Genomic DNA, 27,004 nt, shown 5'->3' with positions numbered 1-27,004 from the left:
GAAGGGGGAAGTGTAAGGCTGGGTTCACACGAGCACATTAACGTCCGTAATTGACGGACGTATTTCGGCCGGAAGTCCCGGACCGAACTCAGTGCAGGGAGCCGGGCTCCTAGCATCATAGTTATATACGATGCTAGGAGTCCCTGCCTCTCTGCAGGACAACTGTCCCGTACTGTAATCATGTTTTCAGTACGGGACAGTAGTTCCACGGAGAGGCAGGGACTCCTAGCGTCGTACATAACTACGATGCTAGGAGCCCGGCTCCCTGCACTGAGTTCGGTCCGGGACTTCCGGCCGAAATACGTCCGTCCATTACGGACGTTAATGTGCTCGTGTGAACCCAGCCCAAGGGTGGTGAGGGGAGAAGCGAGTGGCTGTGGTGGAGATGGTTGAGAGAGAGGAAGCGAGGTCGGACAGTTGGCGGCATAGCGGTGGAGACCAGCGAGATACAAGTGTGGAGAGACCGGAGGCAGCAACCAGCCACATATTGGAGCAGCGCCAGACTCAGCAAGCTGGACCAGATGAGGAGACAGACCAGAGGGGTACAGGTACTGGATTCCTTCCCCCCCATTGGCACCTCCTGTCACCATAAGGACAGGGGATTGCAGATACCATGCTGTAGGCCTAAATTGCCCGTGCCTTCACCTATACACAGAAGATGGAGTAGATTCTGAGCTACGGTCTCCAACTTTCCAGCCTGCCCGTTAGTATTGCACATGCCAGTGTCCCTGCGCTTATCTATGAGGAAGTATGTTGTCTGAAGTTAGAAGTTTTCCAAAGATTGTTTTGGACTGTTAACTATATCAAGTGTATGGAGTTTGGAGCAGACAGTAAATAAGCAGAGTGACATAAGTCAGTATCGGACTAGCACCAGGACTTTGAACAACTCATATCTGTCACCTGTGGCTGTTCGGTTGTGTCCTAGGCGTGCTGCTTAGCTTGGCCGCCGACTGAGGGCGGAAGAGGGTTGCCATGAAAGGTTGTGGATAGCTCTGCAAGGACCCGTGACAGTGCCCGAAGGCCGGTCGAGCTACTGACCCCCACGATGCAACACATGGCCGAGAGTGTAACTCTTACCTGAGGGTATGCTGACAATAGTGGATAGCTCCCACCGTGACTGTCATAGGCATGCAGATACCAAAGCTTGGTAACGTGGGGGTTAGGCACGACCTCTCTCAGGGGGACTCCAGCGGGCTCGACGTCCCCCAACCTTGGTGGTACTGTCTGCGCCGACCAGAATGAAAAGGACCTGTTCAATTGATTGCAGTAAATGGTTAAACCAGAAGCTGTGTCGTATCTGTTGTTCCGCACCGAGAGTCAAGCCACCTACACGCAATCTACAGTGGTTTGTGTGTGGCACAATCTACAGGGGTCTGTGTGGCACTATATACAAGGGAGGGGGGCTGTTAGGCACTATATACAAGGGAGGGTTCTATGTGGCACTATATACTAGGGAGGGCGGCTGTGTGGCACTATATACAAGGGAGGGGGGCTGTGTGACACTATATACAGGGGGAGCTGTATGGCGCTATCTACAGGGGGGCTGTATGGCACTATTTACAAGGGGGAGGTTGGAGGCGCTATCTACAAGTGGGGTGTGACATTGTCTACAGAGGGGCCATATAGTACTGTCTACAGGGGGGCTGTATGGCACAATCTACAGGGGGGCTGTATGGCACAATCTACAGGGGGGCTGTATAGCACTGTCTACATGGGGCACTATGTATAAGGGGGCTGCCTATAAGGGGGGCTGTGACACCTAGGGGAGGGGGAGCCCTGTCAAAAGTTTGCTATGGGGCCCAGTCTTTCCTAGTTACGTTCCTGACACAAAGTTTTTGGCTCCGTTTTTTGAGCCAAAGCAAGAAGTGGATCCAAAAGGAAGGAAATGTGTAAAGAAAAGTCTGATGCATCTCCTTTCTTTTGTCAAAAACTGCCCCAAAACCTGCATCAAAACTGTGTATGATCCTGGCCTGATACGTGGTAAAACACACACGGTTTTACCTGGTGGCTTTTATTTGTGCGGCACACTACTGATGAAAGTCAACACATTAGAATACACCTTAAATGTTGCACTCGCTTCCGGAGTAAATTGAGAAATATTTTTGGCATGGACTTCAACCACTGGTGAGGTCCAGGCATCATCATGTTCTGGCTAGTGAGGACCTAGAAGAAAAAAGTTGAGAAGCCCTGCCCTAGAACTTATACAAACTGGGATTTCTAGAAGGTTATACCACCCTACGTGTCCAATACATAAATGCAAAAAAGCATTTACAAACCCCTTTAATCCCCGTACAAACCCCTTTAATCTGGCCAGAGGCGTAGCTAGGGGTTTAGCACGGGGGTGGGGGGGGGCAAAACAGATCTGAGTGCGCCCCCCCCAATGCATGTAACACGCAGGATCGAGCTGTTACCATCACATCTAAGGCTTCGTTCACATCTGCGTCGGGGTTCCGATCATGGGTTCCGTCAGACATTTCCATCAGGGGTACCCATGAATGGAAACTGAACGGAAGCGAGATGGTAGCCACAGCTTTCCGTTTTCATTACCATTGATTTCAATGGTAACTCTTCAGTTGCTAATGGTTTCCGTTTGTCTCCTACGGAAACGTTACCATTGAAATCAATAGTAATGGAAACGGAAAGCTATGGTTTCGTTCAGCGTGTGTGTGTGTGTGTGTGTGTGTGTGTGTGTGTGTGTGTGTGTGTGTGTGTATCAGTGTGTTTGGTGCAAATTTCTAATTCGATTTTGCTAAAAATTCTTTTTACTTTTGTAAAAAAAAAAATAGTGTACATAGACTTCAATCATTTCTCTGACATCTGACAGCGGAGTTTGAATTATAAAGAGTTGCAGACCTCTCTGTATATACCAACCATCATCCCTGTTACTGTATATACCAGCCATTATCCCTGTATATAACCACCATCATCCCTGTATATGCCCCTATCATCCCTATATATACCAAGCATTATCCCTGTATATACCAACCATCATCCCTGTTAATGTATATACTAGCCATCATCCCTGTATATAACCCCTCCATCATCCCTATATACAGGGATGATGGTTGGTATATACAGGGATGATGGAGATTATATATAGGGATGATGGAGGTTATATACAGGGATGATCGCTGGTATACACAGGGATGGTGGAGGTTATATACAGGGATGATGGTTGGTATATACAGGGATGATTAATGGAGGTTATATACAGGGATGATGGCTGGTATATACAGGAATGATGGGGGTTATACACAGGGATGATGGAGGTTATATACAGGGATGATGGGGGTTATATACAGGAATAATGGCTGGTATATACAGGGATGATGGGGTTATATACGGGGATGATGCCTGGTCCAGCCATCATCACTATATAACTCCCATCATCCTTGTATATAACCCCATCATCCCTATATATAACCCCCATCATCTCTGTATATACCAGCCTGGCTGGTATATACAGTGATGATGTGGGTTATATACAGGAATGATAGTTGTTATACACAGGGATGATAGGGGTAATATACAGGGATGATGGGTAGTCCAGCCATCCCTGTATTAATCATGTATTAACCCCCATGATCGCTATATATACCACCTATTATCCCTGTGTAACCCTAACTAAATAACTGTATCGATCAGGGAGGGGTGCTTACTCACCCTCTCCTCACGCAGGCTTCTTCTGCTCCTAACGGGCAGAGTCAGACGTGTGCTCTAGCAGACGTGCCTAGCATGCGGCACGTCTGCTAATACTGTAGCGTGAAGAGAGAGAGAGCAAAAAACACACGGCGCCACCTTGTGCAGGTCAATATGTTAGGTGGGTGAAGCAAGGGGGCAATTACCATGCTCACCTAGGTAGGATGTTTAAAGCGTAAGGGTAGATCCACATATGCTGCTGCCAGATCCGGATCGGTTCCCAGAAGGGACCGCTTGATTAACGGAGAAAGGAGGAGAAAAAAATGGATCGTCTGGAGGCGCTGCTGCGTGGCGAAATTTGTAGAAATGACGGTAAAGTCCAGATATAATAGAATCGTTTATTTCAATATGTGGCTACGCGTTTCAACGCTGAACGAGCGTCTTCCTCAGGCCATGTACACATTGTGCTTCTGACACTTTATATAACATAGTGAGTTCAAATTAACAGGAGTGAAAAACCGCCAAATCTGCCGAGGTCAGAGTGCGACCGTGATGTCACACCCGGTTTTTTCAACAAAAGGGCAGTTAAAACAGAAATGAACCATTATAAAAATAAATACTTTCTTTTGTTTACAAAACATAGACACTTGATGATAGGGATACAGTGGGATAGTGCCTGAATTGTATAAATTACAGAAATAACCTAAAAGTAGTGGTCTTTAAAAGCCGGGAGTGTGTTCTCATCTGCAATGCATTAAAACAGGTGTATTAAAACCAGTAAAACAAGCTCTGAATTGACAATTTTATATTTTTATATAAATGATTAGTGAAACTTTCAATATTGTTGATAAGTTTAGCGTGAAGTAACTTTGTAATGAAAGTAGTTGTGTTGCTAGGTTACACTGAGAACGCTGAGACGCGTCTCCGTGGCCGGGACAACCAAGGAAAGTCAAGACATCAGGGGGAACAAGACATGATGGGCCAAACGGAACATAGGTAAGTTGATGAAGAAGTAAGAATACTTCTATGTGTATTTATTTGGCATATATAAGATAATGAATGGTAATGGCATAGTGACAAACTTTTTAGTTATCACATCAAATGGTTTACATCGATATTGATATAAGATAGTAGGTATGCCAGAAGGAGTACCCATTAGGGATAATTATATTCTTATTTTCGTTTTATTTTAATTTCACTGTTATGAACATGTTAGCAATGGCTTTTGTTGATCACGTTGCCTGAAATGAAGATATATTAACCTAATGTGGACTCAGAGATGTCATTAAGACCCCCTGGGTGTAGTGTTTGTAGTCTGAATATCCAATAATTTTCCCTCTGTTTGAGTTTGTTGAACCTATTGGGGACATCTAGATGGATGTCCTCAATTGGTGTAATGTTGATTTGGTTGAACTGGCAATTGTGTACCTGGGAGAAATGACGGGACGCGCTGTGTTTTAGAAAGCCTGTGTTCACATTAAATCGATGTTTGTTCAATCTGGATGGCAGACATTGTGTGGTTCTCCCTATATATTGTAAATGGCAGGTACATTCCATTAGGTAAATTACGTAGGAACTACTGCAATTGAGGAATGACTTAATAGTAAATAATTCTTTTGTGACGGTGGATGTGTATGTATATTTCTTGTGAGTGATGCTGTTACAACATAGACACCGTGAGTGACCACATTTAAAGGAGCCATTTAATTTGGACAAAAAGTTTGTTTGCGCCATTTTCGGTTTCCGAACCCTGCTAGGGGCTAGGATGTTTTTCAAAGTCAGAGACCGTCTGAATGTGATGCTTGGTTGAGCCGGTATCACATCCTTCAGATAGGGGTCATGTTTTATAATATGCCAATGTTTGTGCAGGATGGCCCTGACTGCTTTGTTCCCTTGATTGAAAGTAGTGATAAAATTCGTATTGTATTTATTGGATTCTAATATTTTATGTGTTGGATTTATACAGAAGTTTTGGGACAACTCTGAGGCTTTACGACGTGCACCTTTGATGAGGTTCAAAGGGAAATTCTTCTCCTTGAACCTTTAAGAATTTAAGAATTTTATCCGAATGTCTGCAGGATTGGCTGACTATCCAATGTGTATAGGGGTCTCCAATATCTGCCGTCGTGGAAAGAAGTATTGGGCATGTTGGATTTCAACATGTCCAGTTTATTGCTCCCGCGGGAAATAAGCCACTGCAATAGAGATTTTGGTAGTGGATTATTCCCCTCTATCCATTGAAGAGTCTTATTTGATGACGATAGGACTCTTCGGCTCGCTGTACTCTATGTACTTGATGTACTACTGCTTATACATAGAGTACAGTGGGGCCGGTCACATGACAAAGATGACATTCAGATGACATTCAGATGAATTTTATCTGAACCCGCCAAAGTCTGCAGATTTGGCTGACTACCCGATGTGTATGGGGGTCTCCAACATCTGCTGTCGTGGAACGAAGGATTGGGCATGATGGATATCAACATGTCCAATTTTTTGTTCCAGTGGGAAATAAGCCGCTGCAAGAGGGATTTTGGCAGCGGATTATTCCCCTCTCACCATTGAAATTAGGGAAAGCCAAGCTGAACAAGCAAGCTTATGGTTGAGTCGGGAAACCAGTGATTTAAAGTATGTATGCCCAACTTTACGGTTTCAGTTACTAATACTGCTCTACTATGAGAATTACAGCAATCACAAAATGACTTGCTTCTGAAACACAAGAACTAAAAACGATAAAGAAAAACGTTAAAAAAACACACAAAACAAAGCGGGCAAAACTCCATATATTGTAGTATCAAAGCCAGGTCCAAAATCAGACACGTGACCAGAGACCAGCACTAATGTAAGACATAGATACACACTAGTCCAACCCAGCAAGAAAATCAATTATGGTAAAGAATACAATGCAACAAATGCTACATAAATATACATATATAAAGTGCCATGTGCAATATACAATACCAACTGTGGCTACTTATGATCTCAAGATGGGAAAGCCTGGACAAGGTAAACCAGCTGAATGGGCACTAAGTGTAAAGCTGGCCTCAATCCCTTCCCCACGCGTATAGCCGGAGGGAACCGGCTTCCTCAGGGGTCTGTTAAAAACAGTGGCTGAATCAAGAATTTTTATATAGATAGCTGCGAGTGTAGTCAATATATACGCTGCAATAATTGATAGCTATGTACCATTATGGCGCCATGGGTAAGTCAACATGTGTCCCAAGTACCAGCGTCTGCAGTCCTATATTGCGTCTGTCTATGCCACAAGTGCATCGGCATCCACTGATTGGGTCTAGAATAGATGCGACCAGTGGATTGCTCATGCGGGGCTGGACATGTGTTATATCTAAATTCCTGGACTCCTGTGATCTGCATTAAAATCGAGCTTGAGGAACGCTATTGAGCCAAAACATTGCGCGACCGGATTCAAGATTTTGCATCAAGGCGTGAGTAATGTCTATTACTTTGTTGGTGGATATATCTGTTTTTTGTCTAAAAAATATATGTACGTATACTTTGGAGACAAGATGTTTCAAACTAATTAAGGAAATGTTGGGTATATTTCCATGAATTTTTTTTGTGTTCAAGAAGGCAACCATTATACTATCATACATAATTACTGTTTTATTGTCACTTTGCCTTCCAAAAATTTGAATAAAAAGTGATTAAAAATTTGCATGTATCGAAAAACTATATCAATAAAAACAATAGCTCGTCTCGCAAAAAACAAGCACTCATACAGATCCCTCGACAAAAAAATTAGAAAGTTAGGGTTCTCAAAACATCGTGACAGAAAAAAGGCATAATTTTTTACAAAAGTAATTTTATTGTGCAAAAAGTTATCAAAAAGCGCTATGTCAACATGTCATTTATAACGCACGGTGCATGCTGCATAAAAGGAAACCTATAAAACGATGCCAGAATTGCTGTTTCTTGGTCTCCTTGCCTCCCAAATAATAGGACAAAATGTGATCAAAAAGTCGCATGTACCCCAAAATGGTAATAATAAAAACTACAGCTCATCCTACAAAAAAACAGCCCTCATACCATTACGTCTATATAAAAAAAATAATGTTATGGCTCCAATAAGTCAGGAAAGAAGAAATATGCAGGTGTGCAGGCCCGGGGGGAACATTTCTTCTGTTTCAAGAGGCGATTATTAAGACCCTAATATTATGGAACCAGGAAAGGGAGGGCCCAAACATATCTGCTTGAAGCGAGGGTTCCTGTATTATACCAGGACAACACTTCCCCAGCAAAATTACCCAAACTGCAAATGTGCAGAGTGTGGACCAAATAGGGGATAAGAAAGGACATTTATCAGTGCGACACCGGCCTGTGCAGAAAGGATTGCTCCACAGCGTAACACACATCTATGGATTATTTTATTGTTTTTTTTACCCCATTATTCTACCACCTGACTATGCCCCTGATGTACTCTGCCCAGCTTACATGTGCCCCCTACATTATAAACTGAAATGTCAGTAAAACTCCAAATAAAACTACTACCAAGCAAAATCCACGCTCCAAAAGCAAAATGGCGCTCCCTCTATTCTGAGCCCTACAGTGTGCCCAAACAGCAGTTTACATCCACATATATGGCATCACCATATCCGGAGAACCGTTTTAACAATTTTTGTAGTGAGTGTCTCCAGTGGCACAACAAGTTTGCCACTGAAATATCACATCTGGGGAAAAATTGCAATTTTTACTTTGCACCATCCTCAGGGCAATAATTTATGGAAAAGACATGTGGGGTGAAAATGCTCACTACACCCCTTAATAAATGCTTTTAGGGGTGTAGTTTCCAAAATTGAGTCACTTTTCAGGGGTTTATTTTCTTATTTCACATCAGTCCTGCAGATGTGAACCAATACTTTGTAAATCGCCAAATTAGGCCTCAATTTCACATGGTACTCTTTCACTCCTGAACCCTGTTGATCGTCCAGGTAAAAGATTAGGGCCACATGTAGGGTGTTTCTAAAACCAGGAAACTCTGCATATTAATTAGAGAGCTGCGTTTTCATGGTGACACATGCTGGACACAACATATTGGACACTGAAATGGCAAATCCATGGTAAAATTGCCATTTTCACTCTGCAACATCGAGTGCACACTAATTTCTGGAAAACACCTGTGGGGTTAACATGCTCAGTCCACTACCAGGTGAATACCTTGAGGGGTGTAGTTTCCAAAATGAGGTAACTATTGGGGGATTTCCCCTGTTTTGGTCCCACAGGAGCTTTGCAAATGCGACACAGCACCCAAAAACGATTCTAGAAAATGGTGCTCCTTCCCTTCTGAGCCCTGCCGTGTGCTGAAACCGCAGTTTATGACCAAATATAGGGTATTTATGAATTCTGGAGAAGTTTCTTTCCAAATGTCGGGGTTATTTTTCTCCTTTATTTGTGGAGAAAAGAAAAAATTTTGAGCTAAAGCTACATCTTATTGATAAAAAATTCATTTTTATTTTCACTGTCCAATTCTAATAAAATCTATGAAACACCTGTGGGGCCAAAATGCTCACTACACCCCAAGATGAATTCCTCAAGGGGTGTAGTTTCCCAAGTGGAGTCACTTTTGGGGAGTTTCCACTGTACTGGTATCTTATGGGCTTTGCAAAAGCGACATGGTACCGAGAAACCAATCCTGCACTCCTATCTTTCTGAGCCCTGCGATGTGCCCAAACAGCAATTTATTACCAAATATGGGGAATTTCCGTACTCTGGAGAAGTTGCTTTACAAATGTTGGAGGGCTTTTTCTCCTTTATTCCTTATGGAAATATTTTTTTTATAGCTACAGTACAACAACATCTTATTGGAAAAAAATAAAACTTTTCATTTTCACGTCCAAATTCTAATAAAATCTATGAAACACCTGTGGGGTCAAAATGCTCACTACACCCCTAGATGAATTCCTTGTGGCATCTAGTTGCCAAAATAGGGTATTTTTGGGGGTGTTTCCTTTGTTTTGGCTTCCCAAGACCCATTTTAACCTGACATAGTGCCTAAAATTTAATCCAAGGCTATATTCACACGCTTACTAAAAAACGTCTCAAAATACAGAGCTGTTTTCAAGGGACAAAGCAGCATTTTTAGCACCTCGCGTTTTTTGCTGCATTTTTTAGGCCGTTTTTGGAGCTGTTTGTCTATGTCAATGACCGTTTTCCCATTTAAATCAATGGGCAGATGTTTGAAGGCATTCTTCTTCCGATTTTCCAGCCATTTTTCGGGATGTTTACGGCCCGAAAAAATGGTTAAATGGTTAAAATAGCCAGTTTGAACATACCCCAATAAAAAGAATGCCCCAAAATCCACTAGGTACTCCTTTGCTTCTGAGGCCTGTGTTTCGGTCCATTAGGACACTAGGACATGTGAGTTATTTATAAAAACTGCAGAATCTGGGCAATTAATATTAATTCGTGTTTCTCTGATAAAACCTTCTGTGTTACAGAAAAAATTGATTAAAATGGAATTTCTGCAAAATAAATGAAATTTGTAAATTTGACCTCCACTTTGCTTTAATTCGTAAAAAGTCTAAAGGGTTAAGAAACTTTCTAAATGCTGTTTTGAATAATTTGAGGGGAGCAGTTTTAAAATGGGGTGATTTATGGGGGCTTTCTAATATATAGTCCCCTCAAAGCCACTTCAGAACTGAACTAGTCCCTAGAAAAATAGGCTTTTGACATTTTCTAAAAAATGTGGGAAATTTCTGTTAAACTTATAAGCCTTGTAACGTCCTAGGAAAATAAAAGGATGTTAAAAAAACGATGCAAACATAAAGTAGACGTATTAAAAATGTTAAGTAGTAACTATTATGTGTGGTATTACTGCATGTCTTACAAGCAGATACATTGAAATTTCGAAAAGTGCTAATATTTGCAAATTTTCTCTTAATATTGGTGTTTTTCCACATGTTCCAAAGTTATTACCACATAAAGTGAAACATGTCAGATTTGAAAAATGAGGCTCTGTCAGGAAGGTCAAAAGTGGCTGCAGCGGGAAGGGGTTAATAATAAATTTTGTGTTACATCTCACAAAACAGAAAATTTTTCAATTGTAATTTCTTTTTTTAAACGTTCCCATGTGCAGATATTTTTGTTACATACATGGTTTGGTGCCCCCTGGTGTTCTTTTGATTTCTTCTCTCCACCTAATGTGTGGACTCAGTAGCACTGCCTGTATCTTCTTGTACACAGGTCAAGGATTAATTCCTGCATTTGTGCAGGCCAGTTCATTAGAATCGGCGTGCTGGATTTATTTTTATGGCAAGATTGGAGCAAAATTTTTTGGTTAAGAATTAATTTAATCCTAACAAGATATCTGTGAATATACGGTACCAATTATCCGGATAATGATATTATTCTTCATTGTGTGTATGTAAATCCAGCCTATATGTGGGTGGACCCTATCACATTACAATCCTTCCTTGGGGGGGGTCACTCCCTCTTTATGATCACATGCCCGTGTGATGATTGGCTGTTTCATCCCCGATTTTGGGTTTAAATAGAGTCTATGATGCACATGTACTAGCAGAAGAGAGAAACTTGACACACAAGATAATGGCGCTTAGTATCATGTTGCTGTGGTTAGTTGGCTGTTTACTCATTCAGGCGACACCAATAAAGGTAAGTAAGGATGCTTCAGTCTCTGAACTGTAACTGTATCCCATGCTTCTCTTACAAGGAGAGGTAGATAGACCTGTATTTAGTACTTTTCTCATTCTCCCAATATAAACATGTCTCTATTTTCTCATAGAAAACAAAAGATGCTGGAAAAAGTAAGTTAAGATTTTTCTATCTATCTATCTAACCTTATTTCCATTTTTCTTCTCCCAATTAACTCTGCTAATTTTCCTTCTTTCCCTCATGCTTTTTGTTATGGTTTTCACGGTCAATAAAACAGTTACTAGTAATTCAGTTCACCTATCCAATTGCCACTTTAAAGTTGCTCCATCCTCACTTGTACTAACTCTGCCAATACAAATGTATAAAAATGACAAAAATCTTAAGCTTTCTCTGCTTCTTCCTGACTCTAAAAACACATAGAAGAGTACTCACTGTATTATCAAATGGAAAACATACTTTATTTTGTCAGTATTCAACATGTTCAATAGAGGCTAGTCTGCTTTTGGCACAGATTTTTTTGTTTCTACAGATGGTTATTATGTATCACGAAAATTGTTGCCTATGTGAATTATAATGATCTTGCATGGTAAATGTTATCCGTACAGTGAGAGAACAATTGCATCTTGAGCATTGTTTTTGCTGAAATTGTGAGGCTAGGATGGGAAATATCATTATTGTGCTGGTGGTTCTTATTTCTAATCCAACATTGATGCCCCTATTTGCATTGTTCAAATTATGTTCTTGCAGAGGCGTTACTTGAATCTCCTGAAATTTAAGTAAACACAATTCTCCCCAAAAATCACCATAAGTGAACTCTAGTGAACGCAGTGTTTTGCTAAGGGCAAAACTGTTCTAACATTTGTGCTGCTACTTTGGTATTACATTTTTCTTTCTTTTTTTTTTTTAGCAATTGCCCCTTATCCTTACGCTGACAGCAGAGCAATGTTTGAAATAATTAAGGAAGCAAACAAAGGTGAGATGTGTGTAATATTTGCTAATGAAATTACTGCATTGTATTGATAAACAAAACTTTTTGGGGCAATTTTTTGTTTTTTTTCATCATTGTGAAAATCTGTCAATATAGATCTAACTATTTGTCCTTTCTCATCGCAGACATCGCTGTCTTCCTTGTGGGTGGTGACATTAACGTTAAACACTCACGTAGTGCCAAAGTATGTCCTGGGTGCCAATGGAAAAAATCAGCAAATGGAATGGTAATAGTTCCGTTTGTCGTGTCCCCTGATTATTGTAAGTTATCCCTATTATAGATCTGACCTGAGATACTTGTGTCTAGAGATGAAGTTTGTCAATATTTTAAACCTAAAAACATAACTCTGTTCTTCTGTTTCCAGCTAGTTTCGAAATATCAATGTTCGATACGCTCATGAAGGAATTTGAGATTATGACCTGTGTACAGTTTGTCAATAGAAGCAATGAACAAGACTATATCAGTATAGAGACTGGAGGAGGGTATGGAAATCTATCATTTAAGCTTAACTATAACAGTGTCCACAAAAATGAATCCATGAAGAATGAAAATCAGAGGAGTTGTCTCATCACAAACAACCTCTTTAATATTATAGCCATGAGTCCAGCTACCGAGGCACCCAACAGCGCTCTTGGCTTTTTTTGTAACTCCCAGTGTGCAGCCAACACTCCATTCACTTCTATGGGGAGTGTGGTCGTCCTGAACTGGGGTCATGGATTCACAGATCTCTCGATGGGTGAGGGCCCCAGAGTTCGGACCCTTACCTCTCAAGCATTTATGATGGGAATACCCCTTAAATTATAGTATAAGTACTCTATTAGTTTTGCAAATGTATAAAAAAATTTAGATTTTCCATTCTTCACTATTTTCAAGCTTTTTGCAGTCAGTAAATAGCAAAATTCTTCTTTCTCGCAGCTGGGAATTTGCTACAGTGGTATGTAATCTAAGCTATCCTCTGTAAGCCTAACAGTCAAGGCTACCTACACTGATACATTGGAGCGAGCTAGACCAGAGAGTATTGTCTACACTAGATATAAGTGTAGTAAACTCCCAGTGTGAGAAGGTTCTGGTCTTTACAGGTTTTTAACCTCTAAATGTATGTTTTCATTCACTGACAGCAAAATAAGGGCTTGGAAATGGTGAGGAAATTAAATTCCATGTATGTTCAAAAAAATGGAAGAACTTTTTATTGTAAATGGATTTTATGGGAATATACTTTGATAGCCTATCCTTAATATAGGCAACCATTGTGTGATCAGTGGGGATTTGACCCAGGGACCCCCCCACCCCCACTGATCATGTGCATGGATGTGCTGCTGTGCCTGTAGAGATGCAGCATCTTCTTCTGCTGATTATTGGGGTTTCCAGGGTATGGACCTCCACTCATCACACATTGATATCCTGACCTAAGGATAGGCTATCAACGTACATTTCCAGAAGTCTCTTTAAGCTTTATGTACAAAAAAAACAGAAACCCCCTTTAATGTGGACTGTTCATGTACTAATATGGTACTTGATGCTGTTATGTTTTTCAGGTGTTGGTCGTATGTTGGGAAGGTTGGAGGTAGACAGATATTGAGCCTTGATATGCCTTCCTGTATAAAATACACTCTGGTACCACATGAATTCATGCACGCGCTGGGCTTCTTCCATGAGCATACCAGGCCTGACCGGAACCAGTATATCGATGTCTTATGGCAAAATATTGCCCCAAGTGAGCACCTATATTTACATAGCCTAGACATTAGCCCCCTCAATAAAACATAAAACAATGTTGACTTGAAGGATCACGGGACTGATATCTCATTATTTTTTCTTAAATAGGGGATTACAGCAATTTTATCTTGGATGGAGGAGATACTTTTCCGCTACCATATGGCTACAACTCAATCTTGCAATTTAACTCGTAAGTATATGACAAAGTTGAAAGTACACGTACATTACTGTAGAGTACCCCATTCTGGATGTATCATGTAAGCTATATTCACACAAAATAACAAGATTATCATGATCTGTTAACCCCTTCGCACTTTGCCACTTTTGACCTTTCTGACAGAGCCTCATTTTTCAAATCTGACATGTTTCACTTTATGTGGTAATAACGTCGGAATGCTTTTACCTATCCAAGCAATTCTGAGATTGTTTTCTTGTGACACATTGGACTTTACATTAATGGAAAAATGTGCTCTTGAAGTAGGCCATGAAAATTATACAATTTTCAAAGAAAATATAGGTTTAGCTAATTTTTTATCATTTCCACAAGGACTAAATGAGAAAAAGCACTGCAACATTGTAAAGCAATTTGTCCTGAGTAAACCAATACCCCACATGTGGTCATAAATGGCTGTTTGGACACACGGCAGGACTTAGAAGGAAAAGAGCGCCATTTGGCTCTTGGAGCTCAAATTTAGCAGGAATTTTTTGGGGAGGCCAAGTCGCATTTGCACAGCCCATGAGGGGACAAAACAGTGAAAACCCCCCACAAGTGACCCCATTTTGGAAACTACGCCCCTTAAGGAAATTATCTAGGGGTATAGTGAGCATTTTTACCCAACAGGTTTTTTGCAGAAATTATTGGAAGTAGGCCATGAAAATCTAAATTTTTTCAAAGAAAATGAAAGTTTAGCTATTTTTTTCTCATTTCTACAAGGATTAAATGAGAAAAAGCACTGCAACATATGTAAAGCAATTTCTCCTGAGTAAAACAGTACCCCACATGTGGTCATAAACCACACAGCACGGCTTAGAACGGAAGGAGCGCCATTTGACTTTTGGAGCTCAAATTTAGCAAGAATGGTTTGCGGAGGCCATGTAGTATTTGCAAAGCCCCTGAGGGACCAAAACCATGTTGCAAAGCCCCTGAGGGACCAAAATCATGAAAATGCCCAAAAAGTGACTCCATTTAGGAAACTACACCCCTTGAGGAATTCATCTAGGGGTGTAGTGAGCATTTGACCCCATAGTTGTTTCATAGGTTTTATTAGAATTTGGACGTGAAAATGAAAAGTTTTATTTTTTCCAATAAGATGTTGTCGTACTGTAGCTATAAAAAAATTATTTCCACAAGGAATAAAGGAGAAAAAGGCCTCCAACATTTGTAAAGCAACTTCTCCAGAGTACGGGCAGTGAAAATAAAAAAAAAATCCTTTTTCTTCAATAAGATGTAGCTTTAGCTCAAAATTTTTCATTTTCTCCACAAATAAAGGAACAAAAGAACCCCAACATTTGTAAAGCAACGTCTCCCTCGTACGGCAATACCCCATTTGTGGTCATAAACTGCTGTTTGGACACACGACAGGGATCAGCAGGGAAGGAGCGCCATTTGGCTTTTGGAGTGCAGATTTTGCTGGATCGGTTTATGGTCGCTATGTCGCATTTGCAAAGCCCCTGTGTTTTATTTTATTACTTGAAACTTTTATTTTACTTTTAACAACTTTTATTTTTACACTTTTTTAAACTTTTCTTTAGTCCAACTATGGGACTTGAAGGTCAAACTGTCAGATTATTTTTCTAATACATTGCACTATCTATGTACGATAGTTATTCACTGACAGCAAGCCGATTAGGCTTCGCCCCCGGGCAGGGCCTAATTGGCTTCCATAATGGCAAAGCAGGATGCCATTGTTAGGCCTCCTGTTGCCATAGTTGCAGTCGACAGTCCTGCGATTGCAGTGCAGAGCTGCCGATCTGCTGCCAACCACTAAGATGCAGCAAATGCTTTCGATACCGGGAGGCCAGTGTTAGGCCTCCGGTTGCCTTTGCAGACACCGGCATCCCGGCAATTTCATTGCTGAGGTGCAGATGAGCTGCAAACACCTTGAATGCAGCGATCGCTTTTGACTGCTGCATTTAAGGGGTTAATAGCGGGGATCGGAGCAAACTTCGGACCTCACCATTTCCCCAGGGTGTCAGCTATAACATGCAGCCGACACCCAGGTATGGGGGCACCAACTCAGCTTCTGGGCCGGTGTTCACCATTTGTCGTATGGATACGGCAAAATGCGGGAAGCAGTAGCTTTCCATGAAGTATCCATACAACAAATGTCGAGAAGGGATTAAGGTAACTAACCAGGAACATAAGAATCCGATCCATTTTTAAAAATATTTTTTTTTTACAAAATGATCAGTTGTGTTCAGCGAGAGAACCCAGAAGCAAGTGTTCAGTTCCCCTGCAGCGCCACCACAGAGGAAATTAAGCATTACGCAGTGTCCCTTTAAATCGATAGGCTATCTGTGTAATGCATGATCATGGTGCGTGCTCTAGAGCAAGAGATGCTTTTTGTAACCACGTTTTGTAAGGCACTAGAAGGGGAACTCCCCCTACTCCATCATTTTACATGAAAAAAACGAAAACCCATGAAGTCTAATATAATTTTAAATATAACCGACATGCGCTTCTTTAGGCATATGATTAACAATACCCACCTCTCATAGGAATTACTACAGCACAGGAAAGCCATCAATGGTCGTTAAATCTGACCCTACCATAACTCTTGGACAGAATGTAGGACTGGATGATTCGGATGTGAAGAAGGTCAACGCGCTCTATAATTGCAGTAAGTACTTATATTTCACCCTGATGTTATAATAGTGATGACGATACGACTCTGCATCATGTGACCGGCCCTGCTGTACCCTACGTACTCACTGTACTACTTGTACATAGAGTACAACGGGGCAGGTCATATAATGAAGAGTCGTATCATCATCAAAAAAGACTGCGCAACTAGACTTCCGGTCCACCGGAAGCGCTATAAAAATCTATGAAAATCTCAGAATCAGCATGACGGGGGACCGGAATGTATATTAGCGAGTATACCTACATACTGAAATGAGTACACTGTAAATAATTTTTGGTCCACACATAACCCCTTTAACCCCTTAAGGACAAGGACAATTTTGGCCTTGAGGAAAGAACTATTTTTTTAATATTTCCCTCTATATTTCCAACTACGTCGTAAAAAAATAAAAAAGTTATGTGCGTCGGGATGACTCACATAACTTTTTTCTTTTTTTACGACGTAGTTGTATGAGACTTTGTCTCTTGCGGGACGAGTTGTACTTTATGCAGGTACCATTTTTTGGTACAAATATATTATCGTTTAATTTATATACATTTTCATTTTGGTGAAAATGCTGAAAAAAAGCAGTTCCGCTGCAGTTTTATTATTTTATTTTTTTTACACCCAACACCGATCATCATAAATAATGTTATACATTTGTTGTACAGGTTGTTATGGTCGTGGCGATACCAAATATGTCTATATTATTTCATGTTTTGGGACTTACTGTATATTTCAAAAAGTTAATTTATTCTGAAAAATTTGTATTTCTGTGTATTTTTTTGACTATTTTTTTTAATTTAACATTAATTTTTTTCAAATTAATTTAACTTTTTTTTAATTTAATCCCATAGACGGATTTTTCATTTTGATTTTTTAACTGTAATGTACTGGCATATATTAATATGCCAGTACATTAGCCTGTGTACTGATTGTACACAGGCAGTTGTTAGGCCATATCTCAGCAGAGGCGTAGCTAGGTTCTCCTGCACCCGGGGCAAAGATTCAGATTGGCGCCCCCCCCCCCATTTATTTCCCGACATCTCCTTCCCCCTCGCCAGTTTTCTTTCCCTACCAATCAATGAGGTGTAATTTTTTTTTCACAATTTTTTTAATGTAACTCTAGTATAAAAGCATTTCTACATTTTACAAGCGATGTAGTTCTATAATGTAATTAACATAAAAATAAATGAAAATAAAATAAATTAAAGAGGCCCCACACAGCCCCCTGTAGATAGCGCCACACAGCCCCCCTTGTAGATAGTGCGACACACAGCCCCCTGTAGATAGTGCCACACACAGCCCGCTGCCCCTTTGTAAATAGGCCACACTCCCCCCCCTTGTAAATAGTGCCACATTCCCCCCCTTTTAAATAGCGCCACACTCCCCCCCCTTGTAAATAGCGCCACACTCCACCCCCCTTGTACTTAGCGCCACACTGTGAACAGACCGGTCAGCGGTAGCCTATCGCTACCACTCTCCACTCTGCCTGGTGTGACTTACCGGAGAAGCCGAGGAGGTCATTCGGTGCAGGCAGCGGCGGAGTTCCTTCTCACTAGGGTTGGTGACAGCCAGGGTCGGCCTTAGCTTGGATGGCGCCCTGTGCGGGACTCTCTATTGCAAACCAACTACACAAACCAAAAATTAACCACATATATGGACACGCTGGAACATATATACTGTACATACATAAAGACAGATATTTAGACATACAGGCAAATATACATACACACAACTGGAATATATACATACAGGTAAATATATAGACGTACAGACACATATACACACACACACCGGCAGATAAATACACAGACCGGAACATATACAAATACATAAAAGGCACAAATATACAAGCACAAAGACGCATTCACAAACAGACCCATATATACCCACACAGGCACACATGTACACAGCACAGATAATGTAGTAGATGTTACCTGCAGTCCTATGTAACAACACAGATAACACACAGTGATAACTCTCTGAGTACAGATAATGTAGCAGATGTTACCTGCAGTCCTATGTAACACCACAGATAACACAGTGATAACTCTCTGAGTACAGATAATGAAGTAGATGTTACCTGCAGTCCTATGTAACACCACAGATAACACAGTGATAACTCTGAGTAGAGATAATGTAGCAGATGTTACCTGCAGTCCTATGTAACACCCCTGATAACACAGTGATAACTCGGAGTACAGATAATGTAGTAGATGTAAGAGACAAACACATGCAGAGACACAGACAGACAGAGACACACACAAACACACACACACACACACACACACACACACACACACACTGTAACATATACACATACAAACACAGAGACACACACTGTATTCACACTACACAGACATATACACACAGACACTCACCATGTCTCCTTGCTGACAGGTCAGGACGGGCTGTGGGCGGAGCTTCCTCTCTGCTTCTCGGCGTGCGTGTAGAGCACAGAGGCAGATGCTGGAAGGCTGCAGCACGGGAGTGGACCTGTCCCCTGACCTGAGTCTCATCTGACGTCATGTCACTGATGTGAGGTCAGGTGACAAGTCAGGTGACTGGACTGGTCCACTCCCTGGCCGTCACAGACCCCAGTCAGAACGCCTTAATTTCCTGGCTCTTCCTAAAGCTGCTGCAGGTGTCCGACATACGGGGCGCCTCTCAGCAGCAATCAGCTGCTCTTCGGCGCCACCCCTTCTCCTACCACCGGGTTGCGCCCGGGGCACATGCCCCGCCTGCCCCCCCCCTAGCTACCCCCCTGATCTCAGTATGCCCCAACAACAGACAATATGGTCAGACAGCCCTGGGGTCCCTCAATGGATCCTAGGCTGTCTGGCCATACAAGTTTTGGGCTTAGATCGAGTCACAGGGATTTTCTGTGATGCGATCAAAGGGCAGTCCCCCCTCCTCTTATTTACTTTGAATGCCGCAATCAGCTTTGATTGTGCAAGGAGTTAACCTCTTCTCTCCGCCGTTGGAGTGGGTCTGCGGCTGTGTATTATAGCCGTTGCCCCGCTCTTGATCGCTCACGGACATGACTGTAACACAGGACGAGAATGCTCGTCCGACTGTGCAAAGTACCCGCCGCTCAGGACGAGTATTATCATCCTGAGTCGGCATGTAGTTAATCTCTATATGTTATGTCTATGACTGGGCTAGATCAAGGTGTGTGGAGGTCCCTGAGTAATATAGGTCCCTAGCAGGGACGTACCTAGGAAACACTGGGCCCTATAGCAAACTCTTAAATGGGGCCCCCTCAGGTGCCACACGCAGCCCCCCTTATAGATAGTGCCACCCGTAGATTGTGCCATACAGCCCCCCTGTAGACAGTGCTATACAGCCCCGCCTGTAAACAGTCATATCCCACTTGTAGATAGCGCCCCCTACCACCTCCCCCTTGTAGATAGTGCCATACAGCCCCTTGTGGATATCGGCATGAAACCCCCCTGTATATAACGCCATACAGTTCCCCCTGTATATAGTGCCACACAGCTCCCCTCACATGTATGTAGTGCCACACAGCCCCCCTTAGTAGATAGCGCCACACAGTTACCCCTTAGTAGATAGTGCCACACACAGAACCCTGTAGATTGTGCCACACACAGCCCCCTGTAGATAGAGCCACATCCCTCTTTCTTGTAAATAGTGCCATACAGCCCCCCTAGTAGATAGTGCCACAAAGCCCCCCCTTAGTAGTGCCACACAGTCCCTTGTATATAGCACCACACAGCTCCCCTATGTGTATAGTGCCACAAAGCTCCCCCTTGTGTATAGTGCCACACAGCCCCCCTTGTATATAGTGCCACGCAGCCCCCGAAGTAGTACAAGGCAATGGCACATCCGAGAAAGTTGTATCAGCCAGGGGGAATGTCAATAAAACATGGAAAGGTGAGTTTGGAGGCAGGACTATGTGACTCTTCAGGATAGCGGCACCACCCCATGACCCTTTAATGAGTAATTAGCATATGGTATGCGCCGTCTAAAAGTGGATTTTATAGATTTTTGCTGCGTCTGAAAAAATAACATACATTCGGAAATATTGTCAGGTCTTGTATTACTGCATGGTGGCGGTTCAAGGGGTTAAAACTACCAGACAGGTTCCCATTAAATATACAATGATTAAAAAACAATTGTATGTGCCCTGCAATTTTGTTATTATAAATATATCCCATATAATTACAGCACCAGAACCAAGCTCAGTACATAAATACAGCACTAGAACCAAGCTCATACATACATACGGCACGAGAACCAAGCTCATACCTATATATGGCACAAGAGCCAAGCTCATACATATATACAGCACCAGAACCAACCTCAGTACTTAAATACAGAACTAGAACCAAGCTCTGACATATATACAGCAACAGAATAAACATCAGTACATATATACAGCACTAGAACCAAGCTCAGTACATATATACAATAACAAAACCAAGGTCAGTACATATATACAATACCAGAACAAAGATCAGTACATAAATGCAGACCCAGAACCAAGCTCAGTACATAAATACAGCACCAGAACAAAGCTCAGTACATAAATACAGCTCCAGAACAAAGCTCAGTACATAAATACAGCACCAGAACAAAGCTCAGTACATATTTATATCCCCATAACAAAGCTCAGTACATATATACAGCACCAGAACCAAGCTCAGTACATAAATACAGCACCAGAATCAAGCTCAATACATAAATACAGCACCAGAACAAAGCTCATACATATATACGGCACGAGAGCCAAACTCATACATATATACAGCACCAGGACAAAGCTCAGTACTTATATACAGCATCAGAACAAAGATCAGTACATATATACAGCACCAGAGCAAGCTCAGTACATATATATAGTCCCAGAACCAAGCTCAGTACATATATACAGCACCAGAACAAATACAGCTATATTTAGTGCAACCCCTGACGTATAGGTTTGTATGGCGTAAAACTGCAGCTCCCAGCATGGCCCAAACAATGGTAAGGATATGCTGGGAGATGCTGTTTCACAAAAAAAAAATCAAACCACCCATCATCTCGCTGCAGATCATACAATGACTTCAGTGCTGATTAGAGGCAGAATAAACATTTTTATTAAGTGACTCACCGGTGCCGTCTCAGATTCTAGTTATTTTTCTCTTTTCTTCTCCCACCTATCCAGACCTCTATGATGGATTTCTCCCAGCCACAACCCATTTCTGCAGTTTTCAGCTCAGATGTCTTCAGCTTCTCACTTTCAAAACATTTCTGCATCTATAAACGAAGATAAATTCTCAACACCTCTAAATATAAAAGTGCCATACACTGCACCTCTAACTATAAGAGCGCCATACACTGTGTCCCTGATTATTATAGTATCATGCACTGTGAACCACATACACATCGTGCCCCCTGTAGTTAGTGCCCCCATAGCCCCCTGTAGATAGTGACCCCCATAGAGCTTCTGTAGATAGTGCCCTACATAAAAGCCCCTGTAGATAGTGCCCCACATACAGCCCTCTGTATATAGTGCCCAAATATGGACTCTAGAGCTGCAATGCAATAGTGCTAACCACTGAGCCACCGTGCTGACCTACATATAGATAGTGCCACACAGCTAACCCACCCCAGTATATAGTGTCCCACATATAGCCCACCCCTGTAGATAGTGCCCTACATATAGCTCCCCTATATATAGTGATCCACATCCCCACACATAGACCCCCCCTGTAGATAGAGCCCCACTGTAGATAATGCTACTCAGTTTTAGTAGAAAAAAAAATGTTACATACTCACATGATCCCGTTCCATCCGGTGGCAATGCAGATGAGGAAGGTGAGAGCTCAGCCGAAAACTACACGGGGGGAACTTGTTAATGATCTCAAGGCAGCTGGGACCACAGTCACCAAGAAAACCTGTAATGATAGGGGTAGGGAAACGGACAAGTGAGCCCTAATCTACCCGCCACTCTGTCCCTGCCTACTTGCAACGACCCGCCCTAGGTGACGGGGTACAACTGGGCGGCGGTCCCTACGCTCAGTAAGTGCACGAGACAAACATACAAGGGAATATAAAGCAAAGGGAAAGGGGCAGTTGCCCACGGCAACACCGTGAGCAACAGAGTGGTGAACGAGCCAAGTCAAACCAGGAGAGCACGAGGTACCAAACGCAGAGCAGAAGAGTAGTCAGAAAGCCAGGGTCAGAATGGAGCAGGATAAAATTCAAGGGAGCTGTAGCTGGGCCAGGAAACCACACGGAAAGAATCACAAGCAAGGAGGAACAGGAAAGGCAGGTATAAATAGACAGAGGGCGGGAGCTAGCTGAGTCTGGCCAGGCTGCGATAGGCTCTCCCACTCCTAAGCCTGCCAGCCTGAGTGGTGGAAGCTGGAGTCAGTCTCAGAGAGATAGACTCAGGTTAACCCCGAAGCTGTGCCTGGCAGATCCTTTACAAAACCATTGGTAACACATTACGCCGTAATGGATTAAAATCCTGCAGTGCCCGCAAGGTCCCCCTGCTCAAGAAGGCACATGTACAGGCCCGTCTGAAGTTTGCAAATGAACATCTGGATGATTCTGAGAGTGATTGGGAGAAGGTGCTGTGGTCAGATGAGACTAAAATTGAGCTCTTTGGCATTAACTCAACTCGCCGTGTTTGGAGGAAGAGAAATGCTGCCTATGACCCAAAGAACACCGTCCCCACTGTCAAGCTTGGAGGTGGAAACATTATGTTTTGGGGGTGTTTCTCTGCTAAGGGCACAGGACTACTTCACCGCATCAATGGGAGAATGGATGGAGCCATGAACCGTCAAATCCTGAGTGACAACCTCCTTCCCTCCACCAGGACATTAAAAATGGCTCGTGGCTGGGTCTTCCAGCACGACAATGACCCGAAACATACAGCCAAGGCAACAAAGGAGTGGCTCAAAAAGAAGCACATTAAGGTCATGGAGTGGCCTAGCCAGTCTCCAGACCTTAATCCCATCGAAAACTTATGGAGGGAGCTGAAGATCCGAGTTGCCAAGCGACAGCCTCGAAATCGTAATGATTTACAGATGATCTGCAAAGAGGAGTGGGCCAAAATTCCATCTAACATGTGTGCAAACCTCATCATCAACTACAAAAAACGTCTGACTGCTATGCTTGCCAACAAGGGTTTTGCCACCAAGTATTAAGTCTTGTTTGCCAAAGGGATCAAATACTTATTTCTCTGTGCACAATGCAAATAAATATATATAATTTTGACTATGTGATTTTCTTTTTTTTTTTAATATAATCTATCTCTCACTGGTAATATTAACCTAGCCTAAAAATTCTAGACTGTTCATGTCTTTGACAGTGGGCAAACTTACAAAATCAGCAAGGGATCAAATACTTATTTCCTTCACTGTATATCACCTGAACGCGTGTTGTGCCGACTATCTTGTGTGTATAGTTATGGTATCAGAGACTTGTAGCACCCTGCTATGATTTGTCATGGGGAGATTGGTGGAGGCACCTGGATGGTGAAGGGCATTTGCCCATTTTGCCTCCCCTATAATCCAGCTGTGGTTTGAGGGTATGTATGTGTTTTAACGTCCTTCTGTTTTCCGTGTCCTTTTCTTTGCTGGGTCTTCAGGATTCTCATGGCTTCTGTGATTGTATCCACTCATCCACTTGTTGTCCTCTTCTTTTCCCTACTTTTCTTCTGGGCATAATTATGTTTTCCAATGAATTGTTAGTTTTCATATTTTTTATGCATTTATGCTGCAAGGTTAAGTATGATTTGATGACAAATTTTGTATTTTTTTTAAGATGTGTGTTCAAGAACGTTTGTGAAATTATCAGGAACTTTCATCTATAGCTCAACTCTATCAAGCCAAGGAGGACCCAGCTGCTTTTATCTTATACAATCTGGCTACAGGGTACATATTAAATATCAAACAAACATTTGTATTAAATACTTTTCCTGAACAAAAGCTTACTGGCTTTGAGCTTACACTGTTACTTCCTTCTCTTCCATCCCAGGTTTCCCTGCTTTTACATGCTGATAGAGATTGTGAACAACCAGTCATCGGTTGAGAGCACATTTAGTGCTTCCTATCAATCAGGTAAGTGTCCTCCACTGTACAAATCCACCTAAATAAAAACATGCTGGAAAAATAACTACCAAGGTAGCAGGCATGGGAGCTGCTATGTGGCCCAGCAGTTAAGGGGTCCACACAGGGGCTTAGATATAGGGGATGCAGTGGTAGCAGTTGCACCCGGGCCCTGGAGCCTGAGGAGGCCCAAAATCCCCTCAGCCACATAAGAGGACACTAGTATTATAAATGATATATGGTAGGTGGGGGAGCTGTGAAAGATTTTGTATTGGGGCCTCTGGGTCCACGTCCACTTATTGGTGAGGTGCAGTAAGTGATCGCTGTGGAAGAGTAGGGGCAGTGCCGGCTCCAGGTTTATGTGGGCCCTTGGGTGACAGACTTAGTAGGCCCTTTTGTGGGGGAACTCATGGTGGCAGTAAAATGTCAAACGTCACTTTGTGCCCCCATATAGACGTTAGGCCCTGTTTATGCCCCAATATAGAAGTTAGGCCCCCCGTTTGTACCCCCATAAATTTAGCGTACTCTGTAGATACTGCCACACAGTCCCCCTATTAGGTAGTGCCACACAGCCCCCTCTCCCTGGTAGTGCCACACAGCCCCCCTCCCTGGTAGTGTCACACAGCCCCCTCCCTGGTAGTGCCAATCAGCCCCCTCAGGTAGTGCCAATCAGCCCCCCTCCCAGGTAGTGCCACACAGCCCCCCTCCCAGGTAGTGTCACACAGTCCCCTCCTCCCTGGCAGTGCCACACAGCCCCCCTTCCTGGTAGTGCCACACAGCCCCCCTCCCAGGTAGTGCCACACAGCCCCCTCTCCCAGGTAGTGTCACACTGTCCCCCACCCTGGAAGTGCTGCACAGCTCCCCTTCCTGATAGTGCCACACAGCCACCCTCCCTGGTAGTGCCACACAGTCCCCCTCCCTGTAGGTAGCGCCTTTGGGGTTCCCTGTAGGAGTGGAATACCCAGCCAGAGAATTGCTGACCCTTTGACTGGGGATTCCGCTCCAGGAGAAGCCCCTGATGTCACTGGCCATATATAGACAGTGTTGTCAGGGGCAACCCCAGAGCTATAGTCCCGGGCAGAGCGCTACTAGTACTCTGCCTGGGAACCATGCTCTGCTCTTGACATCACTGTCCATATATGGATAGTGATGTCCGGAACAGAGCTTAAGTCCTAGGCAGAGCGCTAATAAAGGCTCTGCTCCGGTACTCCAGCTCTGGGGAAGCCCGTGATATCACTGTCCATATACGGATACTGATGTCAGGGGCAACCCCAGAGCCAAAGATCCAGGGAAATCGATACTAGCACTCTGCCTGGCACACTGCTCTGCTCCTGACAACACTGTCCATACATGGACAGTGATGTCAGGAGCTTTCCCAGAGACAGAGTCCCGCAGCAGAGCTGCTAGCACTCTGCCTGGGACTCCTTCTCTCCTCCTGAGATCACTGTCCATATATGTACAGTGATGCCGTGACAACGGGGCCCCACAAGGGTAGTGGGCCCTGCAACTTGCCTGGGTTTGCCAAGTGCTGACACCGGCCATGAGTAGAGGGAACGGCAGTGGAAAATTAAATGCAGAACATTCATCCACCAAAGAAAGGACGAGAAACACCGGAGACCACTGAGGACTTCATGTCGTGAACTCACTTCCTGCTGAACGTAGTCATGGTAGAGTGGGACCCCATTTAAAGTTTTGATATGAGACCCCATAACTCTGTTTTACACCCCTACTTGTTCTTCTGGATTATTATAGACAAGAAAAAGTGACTACTATGACTTTTTTTAAACTTACACACTAAAAAGTTATGATTTAAACAAACCGAGAATGAACACTAAGTCAAATTCTTTTCACATAGTGAAATACGGAGAGACCTTCGTGGAGCAAACCGGGATTGTGAAATCTCCAGGATTTCCTAATATATATTCAACCCATCTGGACGTTGTATACAGCATCATAGCCCCTGAAGGATATACGGTAAAAAGTTACATCTCAAAGGCTGATAATCTCTCATGATTTTCATTAGGTTTGAAGTGTGACTGGACATTTACATCACATTCCAAAAAGTACAATCCCACATTTTTGATTGACTCAAGATATTTGTTGTTATCGATGCAGTCTGTTTATCA

The 27,004-nt window shown here is 42.8% G+C and overlaps 1 protein-coding gene across 1 annotated transcript; it reads left to right on the top strand.

The window, feature by feature from the left end:
• Nucleotides 1-385: 385 nt before the first annotated feature.
• LOC142760400 (low choriolytic enzyme-like) lies at nucleotides 386-14,023 on the top strand. The gene is made up of 8 exons (XM_075863586.1): nucleotides 386-548; nucleotides 4,536-4,635; nucleotides 11,151-11,268; nucleotides 11,399-11,420; nucleotides 12,176-12,241; nucleotides 12,382-12,516; nucleotides 12,621-12,738; nucleotides 13,792-14,023. The coding sequence occupies exons 1-8, from the start codon at nucleotides 386-388 to the stop codon at nucleotides 14,021-14,023; spliced, it is 954 nt and encodes a 317-aa protein (XP_075719701.1).
• Nucleotides 14,024-27,004: the final 12,981 nt, after the last annotated feature.

This window comes from Rhinoderma darwinii, chromosome 4 (genome assembly GCF_050947455.1).
Source record: "Rhinoderma darwinii isolate aRhiDar2 chromosome 4, aRhiDar2.hap1, whole genome shotgun sequence".
NCBI lineage: Eukaryota > Metazoa > Chordata > Amphibia > Anura > Rhinodermatidae > Rhinoderma > Rhinoderma darwinii.
Note: the sequence above shows the minus strand (reverse complement) of the source record. Positions and strands in the feature narration are given on the sequence as shown.